This window comes from Salvelinus alpinus, chromosome 6, assembly GCF_045679555.1.
Source record: "Salvelinus alpinus chromosome 6, SLU_Salpinus.1, whole genome shotgun sequence".
Taxonomy (NCBI): domain Eukaryota; kingdom Metazoa; phylum Chordata; class Actinopteri; order Salmoniformes; family Salmonidae; genus Salvelinus; species Salvelinus alpinus.
The window spans coordinates 2,540,505-2,564,986 of record NC_092091.1 but is presented as its reverse complement, the minus strand read 5'-3'; the positions used below and the strand labels follow the sequence as shown (position 1 = coordinate 2,564,986).

General features: G+C 43.0%; 1 protein-coding gene across 2 annotated transcripts in view; it reads left to right on the top strand.

Annotated features, from left to right (window-relative positions):
* Window positions 1–20,676, top strand: part of stra6 (signaling receptor and transporter of retinol STRA6) — an 83,828-nt gene extending 63,152 nt beyond the window's left edge. For both annotated transcript variants that reach the window (XM_071405141.1, XM_071405140.1), the window contains 7 exons: window positions 4,162–4,324; window positions 4,695–4,770; window positions 6,741–6,874; window positions 12,409–12,526; window positions 13,324–13,425; window positions 13,848–14,011; window positions 20,519–20,676. In XM_071405141.1, coding sequence (XP_071261242.1) covers window positions 4,162–4,324; window positions 4,695–4,770; window positions 6,741–6,874; window positions 12,409–12,526; window positions 13,324–13,425; window positions 13,848–14,011; window positions 20,519–20,661 — 900 coding nt within the window. In that variant the 3' untranslated portion in view covers window positions 20,662–20,676. The remainder of the gene's footprint in view (window positions 1–4,161; window positions 4,325–4,694; window positions 4,771–6,740; window positions 6,875–12,408; window positions 12,527–13,323; window positions 13,426–13,847; window positions 14,012–20,518) is intronic.
* The last annotated feature ends 3,806 nt before the right edge of the window (window positions 20,677–24,482 follow it).

The following is a 24,482-nucleotide window of genomic DNA, read 5'->3' as shown; positions in this document are numbered from 1 at the left end:
GTATTAGTCTAACCCATATCACTGTATTAGTCTAACCTACATCACTGTATTAGTTTAACCCATATCACTGTATTAGTCTAACCCATATCACTGTATTAGTCTAATCCATATCACTGTATTAGTCTAATCCATATCACTGTATTAGTCTAACCTACATCACTGTATTAGTCTAACCTACATCACTGTATTAGTCTAACCTATGTCACTGTATTAGTCTAACCCATATCACTGTATTAGTCTAACCTACATCACTGTATTAGTCTAGCCTACATCACTGTATTAGTCTAACCTACATCACTGTATTAGTCTAACCTACATCACTGTATTAGTCTAACCCATATCACTGTATTAGTCTAACCCATATCACTGTATTAGTCTAACCTACATCACTGTATTAGTCTAACCCATATCACTGTATTAGTATAACCTACATCACTGTATTAGTCTAACCCATATCACTGTATTAGTCTAACCTACATCACTGTATTAGTCTAACCTACATCACTGTATTAGTCTAACCTACATCACTGTATTAGTCTAACCTACATCACTGTATTAGTCTAACCCATATCACTGTATTAGTCTAACCCATATCACTGTATTAGTCTAACCCATATCAATGTATTAGTCTAACCCATGTCACTGTATTAGTCTAACCCATATCACTGTATTAGTCTAACCTACATCACTGTGTTCGTCTAACCCATGTCACTGTATTAGTCTAACCTACATCACTGTATTAGTCTAACCCATATCACTGTATTAGTCTAACCTACATCACTGTATTAGTCTAACCCATATCACTGTATTAGTCTAACCTACATCACTGTATTAGTCTAACCCATATCACTGTATTAGTCTAACCCATATCACTGTATTAGTCTAACCCATATCACTGTATTAGTCTAACCCATATCACTGTATTAGTCTAACCTACATCACTGTATTAGTTTAACCCATATCACCGTATTAGTCTAACCCATATCACTGTATTAGTCTAACCCATATCACTGTATTAGTCTAACCTACATCACTGTATTAGTCTAACCTACATCACTGTATTAGTCTAACCCATATCACTGTATTAGTCTAACCCATATCACTATATTAGTCTAACCCATATCACTGTATTAGTCTAATCCATATCACTGTATTAGTCTAACCTACATCACTGTATTAGTCTAACCCATATAACTGTATTAGTCTAACCCATATCACTGTATTAGTCTAACCCATATCACTGTATTAGTCTAATCCATATCACTGTATTAGTATAACCTACATCACTGTATTAGTCTAACCCATATCACTGTATTAGTCTAACCCATATCACTGTATTAGTCTAATCCATATCACTGTATTAGTCTAACCTACATCACTGTATTAGTCTAACCTACATCACTGTATTAGTCTAACCTATGTCACTGTATTAGTCTAACCCATATCACTGTATTAGTCTAACCCATATCACTGTATTAGTCTAACCTACATCACTGTATTAGTTTAACCCATATCACTGTATTAGTCTAACCCATATCACTGTATTAGTCTAATCCATATCACTGTATTAGTCTAATCCATATCACTGTATTAGTCTAACCTACATCACTGTATTAGTCTAACCTACATCACTGTATTAGTCTAACCTATGTCACTGTATTAGTCTAACCCATATCACTGTATTAGTCTAACCTACATCACTGTATTAGTCTAACCTACATCACTGTATTAGTCTAACCCATATCACTGTATTAGTCTAACCTACATCACTGTATTAGTCTAACCTACATCACTGTATTAGTCTAACCTACATCACTGTATTAGTCTAACCCATATCACTGTATTAGTCTAACCTACATCACTGTATTAGTCTAACCCATATCACTGTATTAGTCTAACCCATATCACTGTATTAGTCTAATCCATATCACTGTATTAGTCTAACCTACATCACTGTATTAGTCTAACCCATATAACTGTATTAGTCTAACCCATATCACTGTATTAGTCTAACCCATATCACTGTATTAGTCTAATCCATATCACTGTATTAGTCTAACCTACATCACTGTATTAGTCTAACCCATATCACTGTTTTAGTCTAACCCATATCACTGTATTAGTCTAACCCATATCACTGTATTAGTCTAACCCATATCACTGTATTAGTCTAACCTACATCACTGTATTAGTTTAACCCATATCACTGTATTAGTCTAACCCATATCACTGTATTAGTCTAACCTACATCACTGTATTAGTCTAACCTACATCACTGTATTAGTCTAACCTATGTCACTGTATTAGTCTAACCCATATCACTGTATTAGTCTAACCTACATCACTGTATTAGTCTAACCTACATCACTGTATTAGTCTAACCCATATCACTGTATTAGTCTAACCTACATCACTGTATTAGTCTAACCTACATCACTGTATTAGTCTAACTCATATCACTGTATTAGTCTAGCCTACATCACTGTATTAGTCTAATCCATATCACTGTATTAGTCTAACCCATATCACTGTATTAGTCTAACCTACATCACTGTATTAGTCTAACCCATATCACTGTATTAGTCTAACCTACATCACTGTATTAGTCTAACCCATATCACTGTATTAGTCTAACCCATATCACTGTATTAGTCTAACCTACATCACTGTATTAGTCTAACCCATATCACTGTATTAGTCTAACCCATATCACTGTATTAGTCTAATATTATGATAGGTACTGTACAGGTACTAGTCTAGTAGTATATCAGATTATTATGATAGGTACTAATCTAGTAGTCTATCAGATTATTATGATAGATACTAATCTAGTAGTCTATCAGATTATTATGATAGGTACTGTCCAGGTATTAGTCTAGTAGTCTATCAGATTATTATGATAGGTACTAATCTAGTAGTCTATCAGATTATTATGATAGGTACTAATCTAGTAGTCTATCAGATTATTATGATAGGTACTGTCCAGGTATTAGTCTAGTAGTCTATCAGATTATTATGATAGGTACTAATCTAGTAGTCTATCAGATTATTATGATAGGTTCTAATCTAGTAGTCTATCAGATTATTATGATAGGTTCTAATCTAGTAGTCTATCAGATTATTATGATAGGTACTAATCTAGTAGTCTATCAGATTATTATGATAGGTACTGTACAGGTACTAATCTAGTAGTCTATCAGATTATTATGATAGGTACTAATCTAGTAGTCTATCAGATTATTATGATAGGTACTGTACAGGTACTAGTCTAGTAGTCTATCAGATTATTATGATAGGTACTAATCTAGTAGTCTATCAGATTATTATGATAGGTACTAGTCTAGTAGTCTATCAGATTATTATGATAGGTACTGTACAGGTACTAGTCTAGTAGTCTATCAGATTATTATGATAGGTACTAATCTAGTAGTCTATCAGATTATTATGATATGTACTAATCTAGTAGTCTATCAGATTATTATGATAGGTACTAATCTAGTAGTCTATCAGATTATTATGATAGGTACTGTACAGGTACTAATCTAGTAGTCTATCAGATTATTATGATAGGTACTAATCTAGTAGTCTATCAGATTATTATGATAGGTACTGTACAGGTACTAGTCTAGTAGTCTATCAGATTATTATGATAGGTACTAATCTAGTAGTCTATCAGATTATTATGATATGTACTAATCTAGTAGTCTATCAGATTATTATGATAGGCACTAATCTAGTAGTCTATCAGAATATTATGATAGGTACTGTCCAGGTACTAGTCTAATAGTCTATCAGATTATTATGATAGGTACTAGTCTAGTAGTCTATCAGATTATTATGATAGGTACTAATCTAGTAGTCTATCAGATTATTATGATAGGTACTGTCCAGGTATTAGTCTAGTAGTCTATCAGATTATTATGATAGGTACTAATCTAGTAGTCTATCAGATTATTATGATAGGTACTGTACAGGTACTAATCTAGTAGTATATCAGATTATTATGATAGGTACTAATCTAGTAGTCTATCAGATTATTATGATAGGTACTAGTCTAGTAGTCTATCAGATTATTATGACTAATATAATATCAACACCATGGTGACAGTGTAGCAGCTCTGTTTTGTATTTCCTGTATTCACTGTACTTCCTGTTACCCAGATGGCTTTGGTGTTTGTGGCCAGCGTGGTGCCGACGCTCCAGATTGTCCGTCAAGGCGTCAACGAAGACATCGCCTTCCTACTGGCCGGTTTCAACATCGTATTATCAGAGGACAGGGCCGAAGTGGTCCGGATAGTGGTCTATTACATGTGGTGTGTAGAAGGTGAGTTAGGATAGTGGTCTATTACATGTGGTGTGTAGAAGGTGAGTTAGGATAGTGGTCTATTACATGTGGTGTGTAGAAGGTGAGTTAGGATAGTGGTCTATTACATGTGGTGTGTAGAAGGTGAGTTAGGATAGTGGTCTATTACATGTGGTGTGTAGAAGGTGCGTTAGGATACATGTGGTGTGTAGAAGGTGAGTTAGGATAGATGGTCTATTACTACATGTGGAACTGCTGAACTGTATCATGTTGTTTCACATAGAATAGTGTTTGAATCAGCAGATGTCAGAAAGTGCTGAATGAGTTGTATTAATGTGTCCTAGGAAATGTATTTGACCTCTGTGGCAACATGTGCTGTGTGTGTTGGCAGTGTGCTACCTCTCTGCGATGACCCTGTCCTGCTCAGTGAACCTGCTCATGCTCATGAGGTCCATGGTCCTGCACCGGTGAGCATGAGCCCTGCACACACACCACTCCTCTATTTCTCTCTCTATATCCCTCTCTCTCTCTCTGTTCTCTCTCTCTCTCTCTCTCTGACTCTCTCTCTCTCTCTCTCTCTCTCTCTCTCTCTGTTCTCTCTCTCTCTCTCTCTCTCTCTCTCTCTCTCTCTCTCTGACTCTCTCTCTCTGTCTCGCTCTCTCTCTCTCTCTGTTCTCTCTCTCTCTCTCTCTCTCTCTCTCTCTCTCTCTCTCTCTCTCTCTCTCTCTCTCTCTCTCTCTCTCTCTCTCTCTCTCTCCCTCCCTCTCCCTCCCTCCCCTCCCTCCCTCTCCCTCTCCCTCTCCTCTCCCTCTCTCTCTCTCTCTCTCTCTCTCTCTCTCTCCCTCTCTCTCTCTCTCTCTCTCTCTCCCTCTCCCTCTCCCTCCCTCCCTCTCCCTCCCTCTCTCTCTCTCTCTCTCTCTCTCTCTCTCTCTCTCTCTCTCTGTCTCGCTCTCTCTCTCATTATCTCTCTCATTCTCTCTCTCCTTCTCTCTCTCTCTCATTTTCTCTCTCTCTCCCGTTCTCAGACCCATGTCTGAGACCAGATCACCACACTCTTCGTCTCCACACTCCTCTCTTCCTCTTGTCACCCACTATGTCTGTCTTGTACACTATGACCACGTACGACATCCTGTAATGGTTCGGACAGTTAGTCCGTCTAGTTATTGCAGTCACACAGATAGAGAAAGAGCTATTATGATAAGAATTGACAATTAGGCCCTTATGCTAGAGATAATGACATATTAAAAGTAATAGGATATTAAATCGAATTGCATGAAGCTAATTTAATGTTCCACAGTCGCACATTCATTTAGCCCTGCTCATTTGTGTGTGTGTGTGTGTGTGTGTGTGTGGGGGTGTGTGTGTCTGTGACCGGCTGTGTGTGTGTGTCTGTGACAGGCTGTGTGTGTGTGTGTGTGGTGTGTGTGACCGGCTGTGTATGTGTGTGTGTGTGTGTGTGTGTGTGTGTGTGTGTGTGTGTGTGTGTGTGTGTGTGTGTGTGTGTGTGTGTGTGTGTGTGTGTGTGTGGTGTGTGTGACCGGCTGTGTATGTGTGTGTGTGTGTGTGTGTGTGTGTGTGTGTGTGTGTGTGTGTGTGTGTGTGTGTGTGTGTGTGTGTGTGTGTGTGTGTGTGTGTGTGTGTGTGTGTGTGTGTGTGTGTGTGTGTGTGTGTGTGTGTGTGTGTGTGTGTCTGTGACCGGCTGTGTATGTGCAATCTAAACTGTGGAAAATAGTTGATAATAAATAGACTTAAGAGGAGACATCTATAATGTATATATATGTTATAACCCTGCTATACCTGTTTTACAGGTCTAACCTAAAGGGTCTGTATAGAGGAGACATCTATAATGTATAGAACTGTTATAACCCTCTATAACTGTTTTACAGGTCTAACCTAACGGGTCTGTATAGAGGAGACATCTATAATGTATATAACTGTTATAACCCTGCTATAACTGTTTTACAGGTCTAACCTAAAGGGGCTGTATAGAGGAGACATCTATAATGTATAGAACTGTTATAACCCTCTATAACTGTTTTACAGGTCTAACCTAAAGGGTCTGTATAGAGGAGACATCTATAATGTATATAACTGTTATAACCCTGCTATAACTGTTTTACAGGTCTAACCTAAAGGGTCTGTATAGAGGAGACATCTATAATGTATATAACTGTTATAACCCTGCTATAACTGTTTTACAGGTCTAACCTAAAGGGGCTGTATAGAGGAGACATCTATAATGTATAGAACTGTTATAACCCTCTATAACTGTTTTACAGGTCTAACCTAAAGGGTCTGTATAGAGGAGACATCTATAATGTATATATCTGTTATAACCCTGCTATAACTGTTTTACAGGTCTAACCTAAAGGGTCTGTATAGAGGAGACATCTATAATGTATATAACTGTTATAACCCTGCTATAACTGTTTTACAGGTCTAACCTAAAGGGGCTGTATAGAGGAGACATCTATAATGTATATAACTGCCAGAGGAGTATCAGACCATCTCGTCCTGCCCTGGTCTGCTGGATGGGATTCACCAGCTTCCAGGCTGCTCACATCTGCTTAGGTAAAACACCTGCTCACATCTGCTTAGGTAAAACCCCTGCTTATATACCTGACCTCACACCTGCTCAGGTAAAACCCTTGCTCAGGTAAAACCCTTGCTCAGGTAAAACCCTTGCTCAGGTAAAACCCTTGCTCAGGTAAAACACCTGCTCAGGTACAACACCTGCTCAGCTAAAACACCTGCTCAGGTACAACACCTGCTCAGGTACAACACCTGCTCAGGTAAAACACCTGCTCAGGTAAAACCCCTGCTCAGGTACAACACCTGCTCAGGTAAAACCCCTGCTCAGGTAAAACCCCTGCTCAGGTACAACACCTGCTCAGGTAAAACACCTGCTCAGGTACAACACCTGCTCAGGTACAACACCTGCTCAGGTAAAACACCTGCTCAGGTAAAGCACCTGCTCAGGTAAAACACCTGCTCAGGTAAAACCCCTGCTCAGGTACAACACCTGCTCAGGTAAAACACCTGCTCAGGTACAACACCTGCTCAGGTACAACACCTGCTCAGGTACAACACCTGCTCAGGTAAAGCACCTGCTCAGGTACAACACCTGCTCAGGTACAACACCTGCTCAGGTAAAACACCTGCTCAGGTACAACACCTGCTCAGGTAAAACACCTGCTCAGGTACAACACCTGCTCAGGTACAACACCTGCTCAGGTAAAACACCTGCTCAGGTAAAACACCTGCTCAGGTAAAACACCTGCTCAGGTAAAACACCTGCTCAGGTACAACACCTGCTCAGGTACAACACCTGCTCAGGTAAAACACCTGCTCAGGTAAAACACCTGCTCAGGTACAACACCTGCTCAGGTAAAGCACCTGCTCAGGTACAACACCTGCTCAGGTACAACACCTGCTCAGGTACAACACCTGCTCAGGTAAAGCACCTGCTCAGGTACAACACCTGCTCAGGTACAACACCTGCTCAGGTAAAACACCTGCTCAGGTACAACACCTGCTCAGGTAAAACACCTGCTCAGGTACAACACCTGCTCAGGTAAAACACCTGCTCAGGTACAACACCTGCTCAGGTACAACACCTGCTCAGGTACAACACCTGCTCAGGTACAACACCTGCTCAGGTACAACACCTGCTCAGGTAAAACACCTGCTCAGGTACAACACCTGCTCAGGTACAACACCTGCTCAGGTAAAACACCTGCTCAGGTAAAACACCTGCTCAGGTACAACACCTGCTCAGGTACAACACCTGCTCAGGTACAACACCTGCTCAGGTAAAGCACCTGCTCAGGTAAAACACCTGCTCAGGTAAAACACCTGCTCAGGTAAAACACCTGCTCAGGTACAACACCTGCTCAGGTAAAACACCTGCTCAGGTAAAACACCTGCTCAGGTAAAACACCTGCTCAGGTACAACACCTGCTCAGGTACAACACCTGCTCAGGTACAACACCTGCTCAGGTACAACACCTGCTCAGGTAAAACACCTGCTCAGGTAAAACACCTGCTCAGGTACAACACCTGCTCAGGTACAACACCTGCTCAGGTAAAGCACCTGCTCAGGTACAACACCTGCTCAGGTACAACACCTGCTCAGGTACAACACCTGCTCAGGTAAAACACCTGCTCAGGTACAACACCTGCTCAGGTACAACACCTGCTCAGGTAAAACCCCTGCTCAGGTAAAACACCTGCTCAGGTACAACACCTGCTGACACATTATGTACCTGACCTCACACCTGCTCAGGTAAACCCTTGCTCAGGTAAAACACCTGCTCAGGTACAACACCTGCTCAGGTAAAACCCCTGCTCAGGTACAACACCTGCTCAGGTAAAACCCCTGTCCAAAGTGCTGTGTGAATGCCGTAGAGTCCTGTGCCTTATAACGCCAGAAGGCCCCATCTTTCCAAGCAGGACTGACTATTGAAACATGTTCTGGCCTTTCCAGACAACTGATTTTCTCTCCCTCTGAGCAAGTGAGCCCACCTCGGGAAATAACAGAATAACAGTGACAGACTAGTGAGCCCACCTTGGGAAATAGCAGAATAACAGTGACAGACTAGTGAGCCCACCTTGGGAAATAGCAGAATAACAGTGACAGACTAGTGAGCCCACCTTGGGAAATAGCAGTGACAGACTAGTGAGCCCACCTTGGGAAATAACAGTGACAGACTAGTGAACCCACCTTGGGAAATAGCAGTGACAGACTAGTGAACCCACCTTGGGAAATAACAGTGACAGACTAGTGAACCCACCTTGGGAAATAACAGTGACAGACTAGTGAACCCACCTTGGGAAATAGCAGTGACAGACTAGTGAACCCACCTTGGGAAATAACAGTGACAGACTAGTGAACCCACCTTGGGAAATAACAGTGACAGACTAGTGAACCCACCTTGGGAAATAACAGTGACAGACTAGTGAACCCACCTTGGGAAATAACAGTGACAGACTAGTGAACCCACCTTGGGAAATAACAGTGACAGACTAGTGAGCACACCTTGGGAAATAACAGAATAACAGTGACAGACTAGTGAGCCCACCTTGGGAAATAACAGTGACAGACTAGTGAACCCACCTTGGGAAATAACAGTGACAGACTAGTGAACCCACCTTGGGAAATAACAGTGACAGACTAGTGAGCACACCTTGGGAAATAACAGAATAACAGTGACAGACTAGTGAACCCACCTTGGGAAATAACAGTGACAGACTAGTGAACCCACCTTGGGAAATAACAGTGACAGACTAGTGAGCACACCTTGGGAACTAACAGAATAACAGTGACAGACTAGTGAGCCCACCTTTGGAAATAACAGTGACAGACTAGTGAGCACACCTTGGGAAATAACAGAATAACAGTGACAGACTAGTGAGCCCACCTTGGGATATAACAGAATAACAGGACAGACTAGTGGGCCCACCTTGGGAAATAGCAGAATAACAGTGACAGACTAGTGAGCCCACCTTGGGAAATAGCAGTGACAGACTAGTGAGCCCACCTTGGGAAATAACAGTGACAGACTAGTGAGCCCACCTTGGGAAATAACATAATAACAGTGACAGACTAGTCCAGCCATCTCTCTGTGATAGTCACAGCTGGATTTAGAGCTCTCGTCATGACAGCAGAAGCTCTAACGAGTCTGAATGGTGTCTCTGCGCCGCTCAATGGACGTTTGACATTTTCCTGTCGACAGTTATATATTGTACTGTCACACAAGTATGATGATATCTATGTTATAGTTATAATAGTTTTGAAATCTTATAATAAGTAGTTTATAATTTGATTGTTACTACACTGAATAAAAATACAAAAGCAACATGTAAAGTGTCCCGTTTTTTGTCAGCTGAAGTAAAAGATCCCAGAAATGTTCGATGCACAAAACGCTTTTTTTTCAAATTTCTCACAAAAATGTTGCCAAGATAATCCATCCACCTGACAGGTGTGGCATATCAAGAACATGATTCATACACCATGATCATCACACAGGTGCACCTTGTGCTTGGGACAATAAAAAGCCATTCTGAATGTGCAGTTTTGTCTCACAACACCATGCCACAGATGTCTCAAGTTTTGAGCGAGCATGCTGACTACAGGAACGTCCACCACAGCTGTTGCCAGAGAATTGAATGTTAATTTATCTACCATAAGCTGCCTCCAGCGTTGTTTTAGAAAATGTATCATTACGTCCAACCGGCCTCACAACCGCAGACCACGTGTAACCACGCCAGCCCAGGATCTTTACATCCTGCTTCTTCACCTGCGAGATCATCTGAGACCAGTAACCCAGACAGCTGAATAAACTGTGGGTTTGACTGCCTTGACCTGACTGCAGTTGGGCGTCGTGACCAGGGTCTTGACCTGACTGCAGTTGTGCGTCCTCACCAGGGTCCTGACCTGACTGCAGTTGGGCGTCGTGACCAGGGTCCTGACCTGACTGCAGTTCAGCATCGTGACCAGGGTCTTGACCTGACTGCAGTTCAGCATCGTGACCAAGGTCCTGACCTGACTGCAGTTCAGCATCGTGACCAAGGTCCTGACCTGACTGCAGTTCAGCATCGTGACCTGGGTCTTGACCTGACTGCAGTTCATTATCGTGACCAGGGTCTTGACCTGACTGCAGTTCAGCATCGTGACCTGGGTCTTGACCTGACTGCAGTTCGGCGTCCTGACCAAGTTCAGTGGCAAATACTCACCTTCGATGGAGAAGTGTAATCTTCACGGATGATCCCAGTTTCAACTGTACTGGGCAGATTGCAGACAGCGTGTATGGCGTCATGTGGGCGAGCGGTTTGCTGATGTCAACGTTGTGAACAGAGTGCCCCATGGTGGTGGTGGAGTTATGGTATGAACAGGCAGAAGCTACGGACAACGAACACAATTGCATTTTATCAATGGCAATTTGAGTGCACAGAGATACTGTGACGAGATCCTTTTGGCCCATTGTCGTGCCATTCATCCACCTCCATCACCTCATGTTTCAGCATCATAATGCACAGCCCCATGTCGCAAAGGATCTGTACACAATTCCTGGAAGCTGAAAATGTCCCAGTTCTTCCATGGCCTGCATACTCACCAGACATGTCACCCATTGAGCATGTTTGGGATGCTCTGGATCGACTTGTACGACAGCGTGTTCCAGTTCCTGCGGGTACCCAGCAACTTTTCATAGCCATTGAAGAGGAGTGGGGACAACATTCCACAGGCCACAATCAACATCCTGATCAACTCTATGCGAAGGAGATTTGGCTTGCTGCGTGAGGCAATTGGTGGTCACACCAGATCCACACCCCTACCTTTTTTTAAGTTATCTGTGACCAACAGATGCATATCTGTATTCCCAGTCATGTGAAATCCAAAGATTAGGGCCTTATGAATTCATTTTAATTGAGTGATATCCTTATATGAACTGAAATTGTAGCACGTTGCGTTCAAAATCTGTCTCCACCGAGATCCTTCATTTTGGGGTCCCATTCTGTCTACACCGAGATCCTTCATTTTGGGGTCACATTCTGTCTTCACCGAGATCCTTCATTTTGGGGTCACATTCTGTCTTCACTGAGATCCCAAAGGCTCCTGAGTGGTGCAGCGGTCTAAGGCACTGCATCTCAGTTCTAGAGGCGTCACTACAGACTGGTTCGATTCCAGGCTGTATCACAACCAGCCGTGATTGGGAGTTCCATAGGGCAGCACACAATTTAATACGCTCATCGTCGTCCGGGTTTTGCCGGTGTAGGCCGCCATTGTAAATAAGAATTTGTTCTTCATTGACTTGCCTAGTTAAATAAAAAATAAAAATCCTTCATTTCGTGGTCACATTCTGTCTTCACTGAGATCCTTCATGTTGGGGTCACATTCTGTCTTCACTGAGATCCTTCATGTTGGGGTCACATTCTGTCTTCACTGAGATCCTTCATTTTGGGGTCACATTCTGTCTTCACTGAGATCCTTCATTTTGGGGTCACATTCTGTCTTCACTGAGATCCTTCATGTTGGGGTCACATTCTGTTTTCACCTGTGGGGTTGTACTGCGTATTGGGTATAAAATGCTTAAACATCTCTCCAGGTATGCTGATCCAGACCATAGTGTTCTTCCTGTGTCTGCTGATCGCTGTGTTCCTCATCATCATCCCCATCTTCCACGGACAGAACCTCATGCTCTTCAAGGTCCTGGGGAACATGTGGTGAGTGGTGCTTCTCAAAGACTATACCCTACACTTCCCAATGGCACTACATGATCAAACGCTTAAGTACTGCTTATGAATGGGTTATGTATGGGTTATGTATGGGTTATGTATGGGTTATGTATGGATTATGTATGGGTTATGTATAGATTATGTATGGATTATGTATGGATTATGTATGAGTTATGTATGGGTTATGTATGGATTATGTATGGATTATGTATGGATTATGTATGGGTTATGTATGGGTTATGTATGGGTTATGTATGGGTTATGTATGGGTTATGTATGGGTTATGTATGGATTATGTATGGGTTATGTATGGGTTATGTATGGGATATGTATGGGATATGTATGGGCTATGTATGGGTTATGTATGGGTTATGTATGGGTTATGTATGGGTTATGTATGGGTTATGTATGGGATATGTATGGGTTATGTATGGGCTATGTATGAGTTATGTATGAGTTATGTATGAGTTATGTATGGGTTATGTATGGGTTATGTATGAATTATGTGTGGGTTATAATGTGGGATATGTATGAGTTATGTATGGGTTATGTATGAGTTATGTATGGGTTATGTATGGAATATGTATGGGCTATGTATGAGTTATGTATGAGTTATGTATGGGTTATGTATGGAATATGTATGGGTTATGTATGAGTTATGTATGGGTTATGTATGAGTTATGTATGAGTTATGTATGGGTTATGTATGGAATATGTATGGGCTATGTATGGGTTATGTGGCTACCTTTCAAATATAATGTACCCCCTTTATTTCCTCTCCTCAGGCCGTTCTGGTTGATGCTGTTCTCAGTTGTAGTGGTCCAACATGTCACCACCAGGTTCTGCTTCATTAAGAAGTCTACAGGGACACGAGACCTCCACAACAGGTATGTACACTCGTGTGTTCTGTAGATTGACTGTGTTGTTGGGTCTGGTCTCTCATTCTAGTTCGAGGATGTATCGTAGGTAGATAGGTTGTACGTTCTCTCACATAACTGACATAGCCTTCGCAAGCCACCCTGATCTCGCGAACTTACATGAATGTTTCGTTGCTTGCGAGATCAGGGTGGCTTACGAGGCCTATCAGTTAAATGTGATCATCATGTTCAGATGGACATTAGTTTATTATTGGTTCCAGGTGTAGACATTAGTTTCTTATTGGTTCCAGGTGTAGACATTAGTTTATTATTGGTGCCAGGTGTAAACAGGGTAGACATTAGTTTCCTATTGGTGCCAGGTGTGGACATTAATTTCTTATTGGTGGCAGGTACAGATAGGTTAGATTGTTGACTCTGTGTCTCTCTCCTAGGGGTAGTCTCTTCCTGCTGACCTACCTCTTGTTCCCCGTCAATGTTCTGATTGGCGTGGTGCTGGGGGTGTGGCGGCTGGTCATCACGGCCCTGTTCAATATCGTCCACCTGGGACGCATGGACATCAGCCTCCTCAACCGCAATGTAGAGACCTTTGACCCCGGTGAGTCACTGGGACCCTTTGTGTTTATCTGGAGTTCACACAGGTGATCTAACCCATGTCCGGGAAACAACCCCTGTCCTTGTCCTAGTCAGGACTTGTCCCTGTCCCTGTCCAATCCTCTCAGATCTCCTACCCCCTAGTCTGGACTTGTCCCTGTCCAATCCTCTCAGATCTCCTACCTTCTAGTCTGGACTTGTCCCTGTCCAATCCTCTCAGATCTCCTACCTTCTAGTCTGGATGTGTACCTGTCCAATCCTCTCAGAGCTCTATAAGGGGAAAGGGGCTAGGGGTTGTTTCTGGACAGAGCCCATTTAACTACTACATCTACATTCCTACTACTACATTCCATTTAGTTTCATAAAGTAATTCTCACATCTTGTTAGGTTGTTTGCTACTATATTTATTGAATAATATATGAATCCTATAAATTGACATGGCCAATTTGAATGCAATCAATTAGCTAACCTTCTCAGTGATTAAATTATATTTCATCAAAATGTTTGTGTGCGCGTATCTGTTTCTAACTACAGAAACGATTTCAGAACATTCTGAGATGATGGGTTTTGAAATCCACTTCCTTGTGCTGTCTGAGAGGGAATGACTCCCATCCTCTTACAATGTCTCTGTAATTGAGCCTAACACTGTAAGTTTAGTGTTTTAATGTGTGCAACCACTAAGAACCACAGGAGGTTGGTGGCAGATTCATTGGAGGAGGACTGGCTCGTGGTAATGACTGGAGCGGGACATGTGGAACGGTATCAAATACGTCGAACACGTGGTTTCCATGGTTTCCAGGTGTTTGATGCCATTCCATTTGCTCCGTTCCAGCCATTATGAGCCTCAGCAGCTTCCTGTGCTAAGAACAGTCCACTAAAGGCATGGACAGATTTCACCAGTTAGTGTTACAATTCTCTAACGAGAAGACATTGTATCTAGTTTCAGACACACAATTATATTATTTGAACCAATATGTAGGCTAATGGCCAGAAGTCGTTTTCTCCCGGTTATTTTCACCTTTGAAATGTTTTTTTCCCTCTCTATCCCTTAAGGATTCTCTCACCATAGTGTTAAGTAAAATGGACCAATTTTCTCTGAATAAATGAATAAATGCATTTATAGAGTTCCCACTTTGAGGACAGAAATAGGATGTGTCCCAAGTGGCATCCTGTTCCCGTAATAGTGCACTACTGTGACCAGGGCCCATTCCAATAGTTGTCTCCTCCACTTCACCACGCTGGAAGCAGAAACCTCATACCCCGATTCTCTAGTCTGTGAAACCGGTATCCCTATGCTTTGCCACAGCATTGTGATTGCAGTCCAATCTCAGAAATTGCTGCAGCTATGACACGTCCCAAATAGCACCCTATTTCTGATAGGGTTCTGGTCCAAAGTAGTGCACTATATATAGGGAATAGGGTTCCATAGGGCTCTGGTCTAAAGTAGTGCACTATATAGGGAATAGGGTGCCATAGGGCTCTGGTCTAAAGTAGTGCACTATATAGGGAATAGGGTTCTATAGGGCTCTGGTCTAAAGTAGTGTACTATATAGGGAATAGGGTGCCATTAGGGACCCAGCCCAGTATTCAGACCCCTTGATTCCTTCCACATTTTGTTACATTAAAGCCTCATTCTAAAATGGATTAAATAAAACAAATTCGTCATCAATCTACACACAATACCCCATGATGACATCACAATACCCCATGATGACATCACAATACCCCATGATGACAAGGTAAAAACTGGTTTTTAGAAAATGTAGCTAATGTATTAAAAGTCAAAACAGAAATGCCTTATATTCAGACCCTTTGCTATGGGACTCGAAATTGAGCTCAGGTGCATCCTGTTTCCATTGATCATCCTTGAGATGTTTCTACAACTTGATTAGAATCCACCTGAGGTAAATTCAATTGATTGGACATGATTTGGAAAGGCACAAATCTGTCTATATAAGGTCCCACAGTTGAATGTGCATGCCAGAGCAAAAACCAAGACATGAGGTCGAAGGAATTTTCCCGAAGAGCTCAAAGAAAGGATTGTGTCGAGACACAGATCTGGGGAAAGGAGCCATAAAATGTCTGCAGCATTGAAGGTCCCCAAAAACACAGTGGCCTCCATCATTCTTAAATGGAATAAGTTTGAAACCACGAAGACTCTTCCTCGAGCTGGCCGCACAGCCAAACTGAGGAATCGGTGGAGAAGGGCCTTGGTCAGGGAGGTGACCAAGAACTGGTCAGGGAGGTGACCAAGAACCCGATGGTTACTCTGACAGAGCTCCAGAGTTCCTCTTTGGAGATGGGAGAACCTTCCAGAAGAACAACAATCTCTGCAGCACTCCACCAATTAGGCCTTTATGATAGAAGGCACATGACAGCCCACTTGGAGTTTGCCAAAAGGCAACTAAAAGACTGTCAGACCATGAGAAACAAGATTCTCTGATCTGATGAAACCAAGATTGAACTCTTTGGCCTGAATGCCAAGTGTCACGTCTGAAGGAAACCTGGCACCATCCCTACGGTGAAGCATGGTGGTGGCAGCATCATGCTGTGGGGATGTTTTTCAGCGGCAGGGACTTGGAGACTAGTCAGGATCAAGGGAAAGATGAACAGAGCAAAGTACAAAGAGATCCTTGATGAAAACCAGCTCCAGTGCGCTCAGGACCTCCGATTAGGGCGAAGGTTCACCTTCCAACAGAACAATGACCCTAAGCACACAGCCAAGAAAATGCAGGAGTGGCTTCAGGGTCCCTGAATGAGTGGCCCAGCCAGAGCCCGGACTTGAACCTGATCAAACATCTCTGGAGAGACCTAAAAATAGCTGTGCAGCGATGCTCGCCATCCAACCTGACAGAGCTTGAGAGAATTTGCAGAGAAGAATGGGAGAAACTCCCCAAATACAGGTATGCTAAGCTTGTAGCGTCATCACTGCCAAAGGTGCTTCAACAAAGTACTGAATACGTAAATGTGATATTTCCGTTGCAAACACAGCAAAAACCTGTGTTTGCTTTGTCATTATGGGGTATTGTGTGTAGATTGATAAGGGAAAAAGCTATTTGATTGATTTTAGAATAAGGCTGTAATATAACAAAATGCACTGTATATACAGTTGAAGTTGGAAGTTTACATACACTTAGGTTGGAGTCATTAAAACTCGTTTTTCAACCACTCGACAAATTTCTTTTTAACAAACTATAGTTTTGGCGAGTCGGTTAGGACATCTACTTTGTGCATGACACAAGTCATTTTTTCAACAATTGTTTCCAGACAGATTATTTCACTTATGATTCACTGTATCACAATTCCAGTGGGTCAGAAGTTTACATACACTAAGTTGACTGTGCCTTTAAACAGCTTGGAAAATTCCAGAAGATTATGCCATGGCTTTAGAAGCTTCTGACAGGCTAATTGACATCATTTGAGTCAATTGGAGGTGTACCTGTGGATGTATTTCAAGGCCAACCTTCAAACTCAGTGCCTCTTTGCTTGACATCATGGGAAAATCAAAATAAATCAGCCAAGACCTCAGAAAAGAATTGTAGACCTCCACAAGTCTGTTTCATCCTTGGGAGCAATTTCCAAATGCCTGAAGGTACTACGTTCATCTGTACAAACAAAAGTACGAAAGTATAAACACCATGGGGCCATGCAGCCGTCATACCGTTCAGGAGGGAGATGCTTTCTGTCTCCTAGAGATGAACATACTTTGGTGCGAAAAGTGTAAATCAATCCCAGAACAACAGCAAAGGACCTTGTGAAGATGCTGGAGGAAACAGGTACAAAGTATCTATATCCACAGTAAAACAAGTCCTATATCGACATAACCTGAAAGACCGCTCAGCAAGGAAGAAGCCACTGCTCCAAAACCGCCATAAAAATGCCAGACTACGGTTTGCAACTGCACATGGGGACAAAGATTGTACTTTTTGGAAAAATGTCCTCTGGTCTGATGAAACAAAAATAGAACTGTTTGGCCATAATGACCATCGTTATGTTTGGAGGAAAAAGGGGGAGGCTTGCAACCCGAAGTACACCATCCCAACCGTGAAGCACAGGGGTGGCAGCATCAAGTTGTGGGGGTGCTTTGCTGTAGGAGGGACTGGTGCACTTCACAAAATAAATGGCATCATGAGGTATGAAAATTATGTGGATATATTGAAGCAACAGCTCAAGACATCAGTCAGGAAGTTAAAGCTTGGTCGCAAATGGATCTTCAAAATGGACAATGACCCCAGGCATACTTCCAAAGTTGTGGCAAAAGGACATCAAGGTCAAGATATTGGAGTGGCCATCACAAAGTCCTGACCTCAATCTTATACAAAATTTGTGGGCAGAACTGTAAAAGTGTGTGCGAGCAAGGAGGCCTACAAACCTGACTCAGTTACACCAGCTCTGTCAGGTGGAATGGGCCAAAATTCACTCAACTTATTGCGGAAGGCTACCCGAAACATTTGACCCAAGTTAAACAATTTAAAGGCAATGCTACCAAATACTAATTGAGTGTATGTAAACTTCTGACCCACTGGGAATGTGATGAAAGAAATAAAAGCTGAAATACTGATCAAGCTGATCACCCACCCCCAAAAAAACTTGCAGTTGACTTTTTTTTACCCTTTTAGCTCTGACTTTGATGAGTTTAATAGTTTAGTTTGATAGATTTCCTTTATTGTACTGACTAAGACTGTAATATGTGGTTGTCCCACCTGCAGATGAAAGTTACTAAAAGTAATTTGCTCTGCATAAGAGTCTGATAAATTACTAAAATGGTGCTGGTCTTGTGTAGGATAGCTTTGAAAGAAAAACAATATATTGGGTAACACTACGTAGCCTACCTTATGCATTTATAACTGTTGCATAAGGCGTTATGATATAACATCTGTTTTAGGCTTTTGGAGGCAATCCTTGCTTATAAGCAAATGTGTAAAATATGTAAATCTTTATTGTGGGCCCCGATTGTAGCATATGCATTCATAAAGCCTTTATAAATCAAATCAAATCAAATGTTATTAGTCACATACACATGGTTAGCAGATGTTAATGCGAGTGTAGCGAAATGCTTGTGCTTCTAGTTCCGACAATGCAGTAATAACCAACAAGTAATCTAACCTAACAATTCCACAACTACTACCTTACACACACACACAAGTGTAAAGGGATAAAGAATATGTACATAAAGATATATGAATGAGTGGTGGTACAGAACGGCATGGCAGATGCAGTAGATGGTATAGAGTACGGTATATACATATGAGATGAGTACTGTAGGGTATGTAAACATAAAGTGGCATAGTTTAAAGTGGCTAGTGGTACATGTATTACATAAAGATGGCAAGATGCAGTAGATGATATAGAGTACAGTATATACATATGAGATGGGTAATGTAGGGTATGTAAACATTATATTAAGTGGCATTGTTTAAAGTGGCTAGTGGTACATTTTTACATAATTTCCATCAATTCCCATTTTTAAAGTGGCTGGAGTTGAGTCAGTATGTTGGCAGCGGCCGCTAAATGTTAGTGGTGGCTGTTTAACAGTCTGATGGCCTTGAGATAGAAGCTGTTTTTCAGTCTCTCGGTCCCTGCTTTGATGCACCTGTACTGACCTCGCCTTCTGGATGATAGCGGGGTGAACAGGCAGTGGCTTGGGTGGTTGTTGTCCTTGATGATCTTTATGGCCTTCCTGTGACATCGGGTGGTGTAGGTGTCCTGGAGGGCAGGTAGTTTGCCCCCGGTGATGCGTTCTGCAGACCTCACTACCCTCTGGAGAGCCTTACGGTTGTGGGCGGAGCAGTTGCCGTACCAGGCGGTGATACAGCCCGACAGGATGCTCTCGATTGTGCATCTGTAGAAGTTTGTGAGTGCTTTTGGTGACAAGCCGAATTTCTTCAGCCTCCTGAGGTTGAAGAGGCGCTGCTGCGCCTTCTTCACAACGCTGTCTGTGTGGGTGGACCAATTCAGTTTGTCCGTGATGTGTACACCGAGGAACTTAAAACTTTCCACCTTCTCCACTACTGACCCGTCGATGTGGATAGGGGGGTGCTCCCTCTGCTGTTTCCTGAAGTCCACAATCATCTCCTTTGTTTTGTTGACGTTGAGTGTGAGGTTATTTTCCTGACACCACACTCCGAGGGCCCTCACCTCCTCCCTGTAGGCCGTCTCGTCGTTGTTGGTAATCAAGCCTACCACTGTAGTGTCATCCGCAAACTTGATGATTGAGTTGGAGGCGTGCATGGCCACGCAGTCGTGGGTGAACAGGGAGTACAGGAGAGGGCTCAGAACGCACCCTTGTGGGGCCCCAGTGTTGAGGATCAGCGGGGTGGAGATGTTGTTACCTACCCTCACCACCTGGGGGCGGCCCGTCAGGAAGTCCAGGACCCAGTTGCACAGGGCGGGGTCGAGACCCAGGGTAGGGTACATAAGACGTTATAACCTCCGTCACTTTGGATTGGAGGCTTCAACTCCAGGTTGTGTTGCGTTTAGTGATTCTAATCTCTCTCTGTCTCTCCAACAGCCTATCGTTGCTATGCTCACTATCTGAAGATTGAAGTGAGTCAGAGTCACCCGGTGATGAAGGCCTTCTGTGGGATGATGCTGCAGTGTGCCAGGCAGGACGGGGACGAGAAGAAGGCCCGAGACGCGGAGGAAGGTGTGTAATAGTCCTGTAACCTACCTCTAGTGGAGGTGTGTAATAGTCCTGTAACCTACCTCTAGTGGTGGTGTGTACTAGTCCTGTAACCTACCTCTAGTGGAGGTGTGTACTAGTCCTGTTAAAGGTGTGCCCTCTCAACTCTCCGACGCGTCCCTCTCAACTCTCCGACGCGTCCCTCTCAACTCTCCGACGCGTCCCTCTCAACTCTCCGACGCGTCCCTCTCAACTCTCTGACGCGTCCCTCTCAACTCTCTGACGTGTCCCTCTCAACTCTCCGACGCGTCCCTCTCAACTCTCCGACGCGTCCCTCTCAACTCTCAGACGCGTCCCTCTCAACTCTCCGACGCGTCCCTCTCAACTCTCCGACGCGTCCCTCTCAATGCTCTGACGCGTCCCTCTCAACTCTCCGACGCGTCCCTCTCAACTCTCCGACGCGTCCCTCTCAACTCTCCGACGCGTCCCTCTCAACTCTCTGACGCGTCCCTCTCAATGCTCTGACGCGTCCCTCTCAACTCTCCGACGCGTCCCTCTCAACTCTCCGACGCGTCCCTCTCAACTCTCCGACGCGTCCCTCTCAACTCTCCGACGCGTCCCTCTCAATGCTCTGACGCGTCCCTCTCAACTCTCCGACGCGTCCCTCTCAACTCTCCGACGCGTCCCTCTCAATGCTCTGACGCGTCCCTCTCAACTCTCCGACGCGTCCCTCTCAACTCTCTGACGCGTCCCTCTCAATGCTCTGACGCGTCCCTCTCAACTCTCCGACGCGTCCCTCTCAACTCTCTGACGCGTCCCTCTCAACTCTCCGACGCGTCCCTCTCAACTCTCTGACGCGTCCCTCTCAACTCTCTGACGCGTCCCTCTCAACTCTCCGACGCGTCCCTCTCAATGCTCTGACGCGTCCCTCTCAACTCTCCGACGCGTCCCTCTCAACTCTCTGACACGTCCCTCTCAACTCTCCGACGCGTCCCTCTCAACTCTCCGACGCGTCCCTCTCAACTCTCCGACGCATCCCTCTCAACTCTCCTACCTCTAGTGGTGGTGTGTACTAGTCCTGTAACCTACCTCTAGTGGAGGTGTGTACTAGTCCTGTTAAAGGTGTGCCCTCTCAACTCTCCGACGCGTCCTTCTCAACTCTCCGACGCGTCCCTCTCAACTCTCTGACGCGTCCCTCTCAACTCTCCGACGCGTCCCTCTCAACTCTCTGACGCATCACTCTTAATTAATTTGTGTTCATACTTCAAATGCAATATGGAACATTTCCAAATGACTGACTGACTGCTGTCTCTTAAAAAAAAAGGCGACTAGAGGAAAATGATGTCTTGAATGACCTGCTGTCCAACCTAATATATAATTGGCTCATACCACTGTCTGTCACGTACAGTAGAAGATTGTGGGAAGCAGAAAGCTGGCCTGAGTGTAATGTGGTTTAATTTACACCCTGGTCCTGATGCCTCTCCACGATCAGATATGTGATAAACTAATCATCTGTAATTACGGTGAGGTGTGCCCACGCATAACGCCCCATGCTCTGTTCTGTTCAGCTGTGTGCCCACGTTATGTTCTATTCATCTCGGAGGCTGTCACTAAGGAAGACAAAACACATCTTATAGCTGTATACTCAGTTAAACTGGTGTTGGGACAGCCCAATAATTGGTTAAACTGAGTGTTGGGACAGCCCAATAATTGGTTAAACTGAGTGTTGGGACAGCCCAATAATTGGTTAAACTGGTGTTGGGACAGCCCAATAATTGGTTAAACTGGTGTTGGGACAGCCCAATAATTGGTTAAACTGAGTGTTGGGACAGCCCAATAATTGGTTAAACTGGTGTTGGGACAGCCCATTAATTGGTTAAACTGATGATGGGACAGCCCATTAATTGGTTAAACTGGTGTTGGGACAGCCCAATAATTGGTTAAACTGGGTGTTGGGACAGCCCATTAATTTGTTAAACTGGTGTTGGGACAGCCCATTAATTGGTTAAACTGGTGTTGGGACAGCCCAATAATTGGTTAAACTGGTGTTGGGACAGCCCATTAATTGGTTAAACTGGTGATGGGACAGCCCATTAATTTGTTAAACTGGTGTTGGGACAGCCCATTAATTGGTTAAACTGGTGTTGGGACAGCCCATTAATTGGTTAAACTGATGATGGGACAGCCCATTAATTGGTTAAACTGGTGTTGGGACAGCCCATGAATTGGTTAAACTGGTGATGGGACAGCCCATTAATTGGTTAAACTGGTGTTGGGACAGCCCATTAATTGGTTAAACTGGTGATGGGACAGCCCATTAATTGGTTAAACTGATGTTGACTGAGGGTGTGGTCACTGAAGGCAGATGTAGCGAAGAAATTAACAATATGTAGTATAGGATTCCACCATGGAGGTATTAATATGTAGTATAGGATTCCACCATGGAGGTATTAATATGTAGTACAGGATTCCACCATGGAGGTATTAATATGTAGTATAGGATTCCACCATGGAGGTATTAATATGTAGTATAGGATTCCACCATGGAGGTATTAATATGTAGTATAGGATTCCACCATGGAGGTATTAATATGTAGTATAGGATTCCACCATGGAGGTATTAATATGTAGTATAGGATTCCACCATGGAGGTATTAATATGTAGTATAGGATTCCACCATGGAGGTATTAATATGTAGTACAGGATTCCACCATGGAGGTATTAATATGTAGTATAGGATTCCACCATGGAGGTATTAATATGTAGTATAGGATTCCACCATGGAGGTATTAATATGTAGTATAGGATTCCACCATGGAGGTATTAATATGTAGTATAGGATTCCACCATGGAGGTATTAATATGTAGTATAGGATTCCACCATGGAGGTATTAATATGTAGTATAGGATTCCACCATGGAGGTATTAATATGTAGTATAGGATTCCACCATGGAGGTATTAATATGTAGTATAGGATTCCACCATGGAGGTATTAATATGTAGTATAGGATTCCACCATGGAGGTATTAATATGTAGTACAGGATTCCACCATGGAGGTATTAATATGTAGTATAGGATTCCACCATGGAGGTATTAATATGTAGTATAGGATTCCACCATGGAGGTATTAATATGTAGTATAGGATTCCACCATGGAGGTATTAATATGTAGTACAGGATTCCACCATGGAGGTATTAATATGTAGTATAGGATTCCATCATGGAGGTATTAATATGTAGTATAGGATTCCACCATGGAGGTATTAATATGTAGTACAGGATTCCACCATGGAGGTATTAATATGTAGTATAGGATTCCACCATGAAGGTATTAATATGTAGTATAGGATTCCACCATGGAGGTATTAATATGTAGTATAGGATTCCACCATGGAGGTATTAATATGTAGTATAGGATTCCACCATGGAGGTATTAATATGTAGTATAGGATTCCACCATGGAGGTATTAATATGTAGTATAGGATTCCACCATGAAGGTATTAATATGTAGTATAGGATTCCACCATGGAGGTATTAATATGTAGTATAGGATTCCACCATGGAGGTATTAATATGTAGTATAGGATTCCACCATGGAGGTATTAATATGTAGTATAGGATTCCACCATGGAGGTATTAATATGTAGTATAGGATTCCACCATGGAGGTATTAATATGTAGTATAGGATTCCACCATGGAGGTATTAATATTTACATTTACATTTAAGTCATTTAGCAGACGCTCTTATCCAGAGCGACTTACAAATTGGTGCATTCACCTTATGATATCCAGTGGAACAACCACTTTACAATAGTGCATCTAACTCTTTTAAGGGGGGGGGTTTAGAA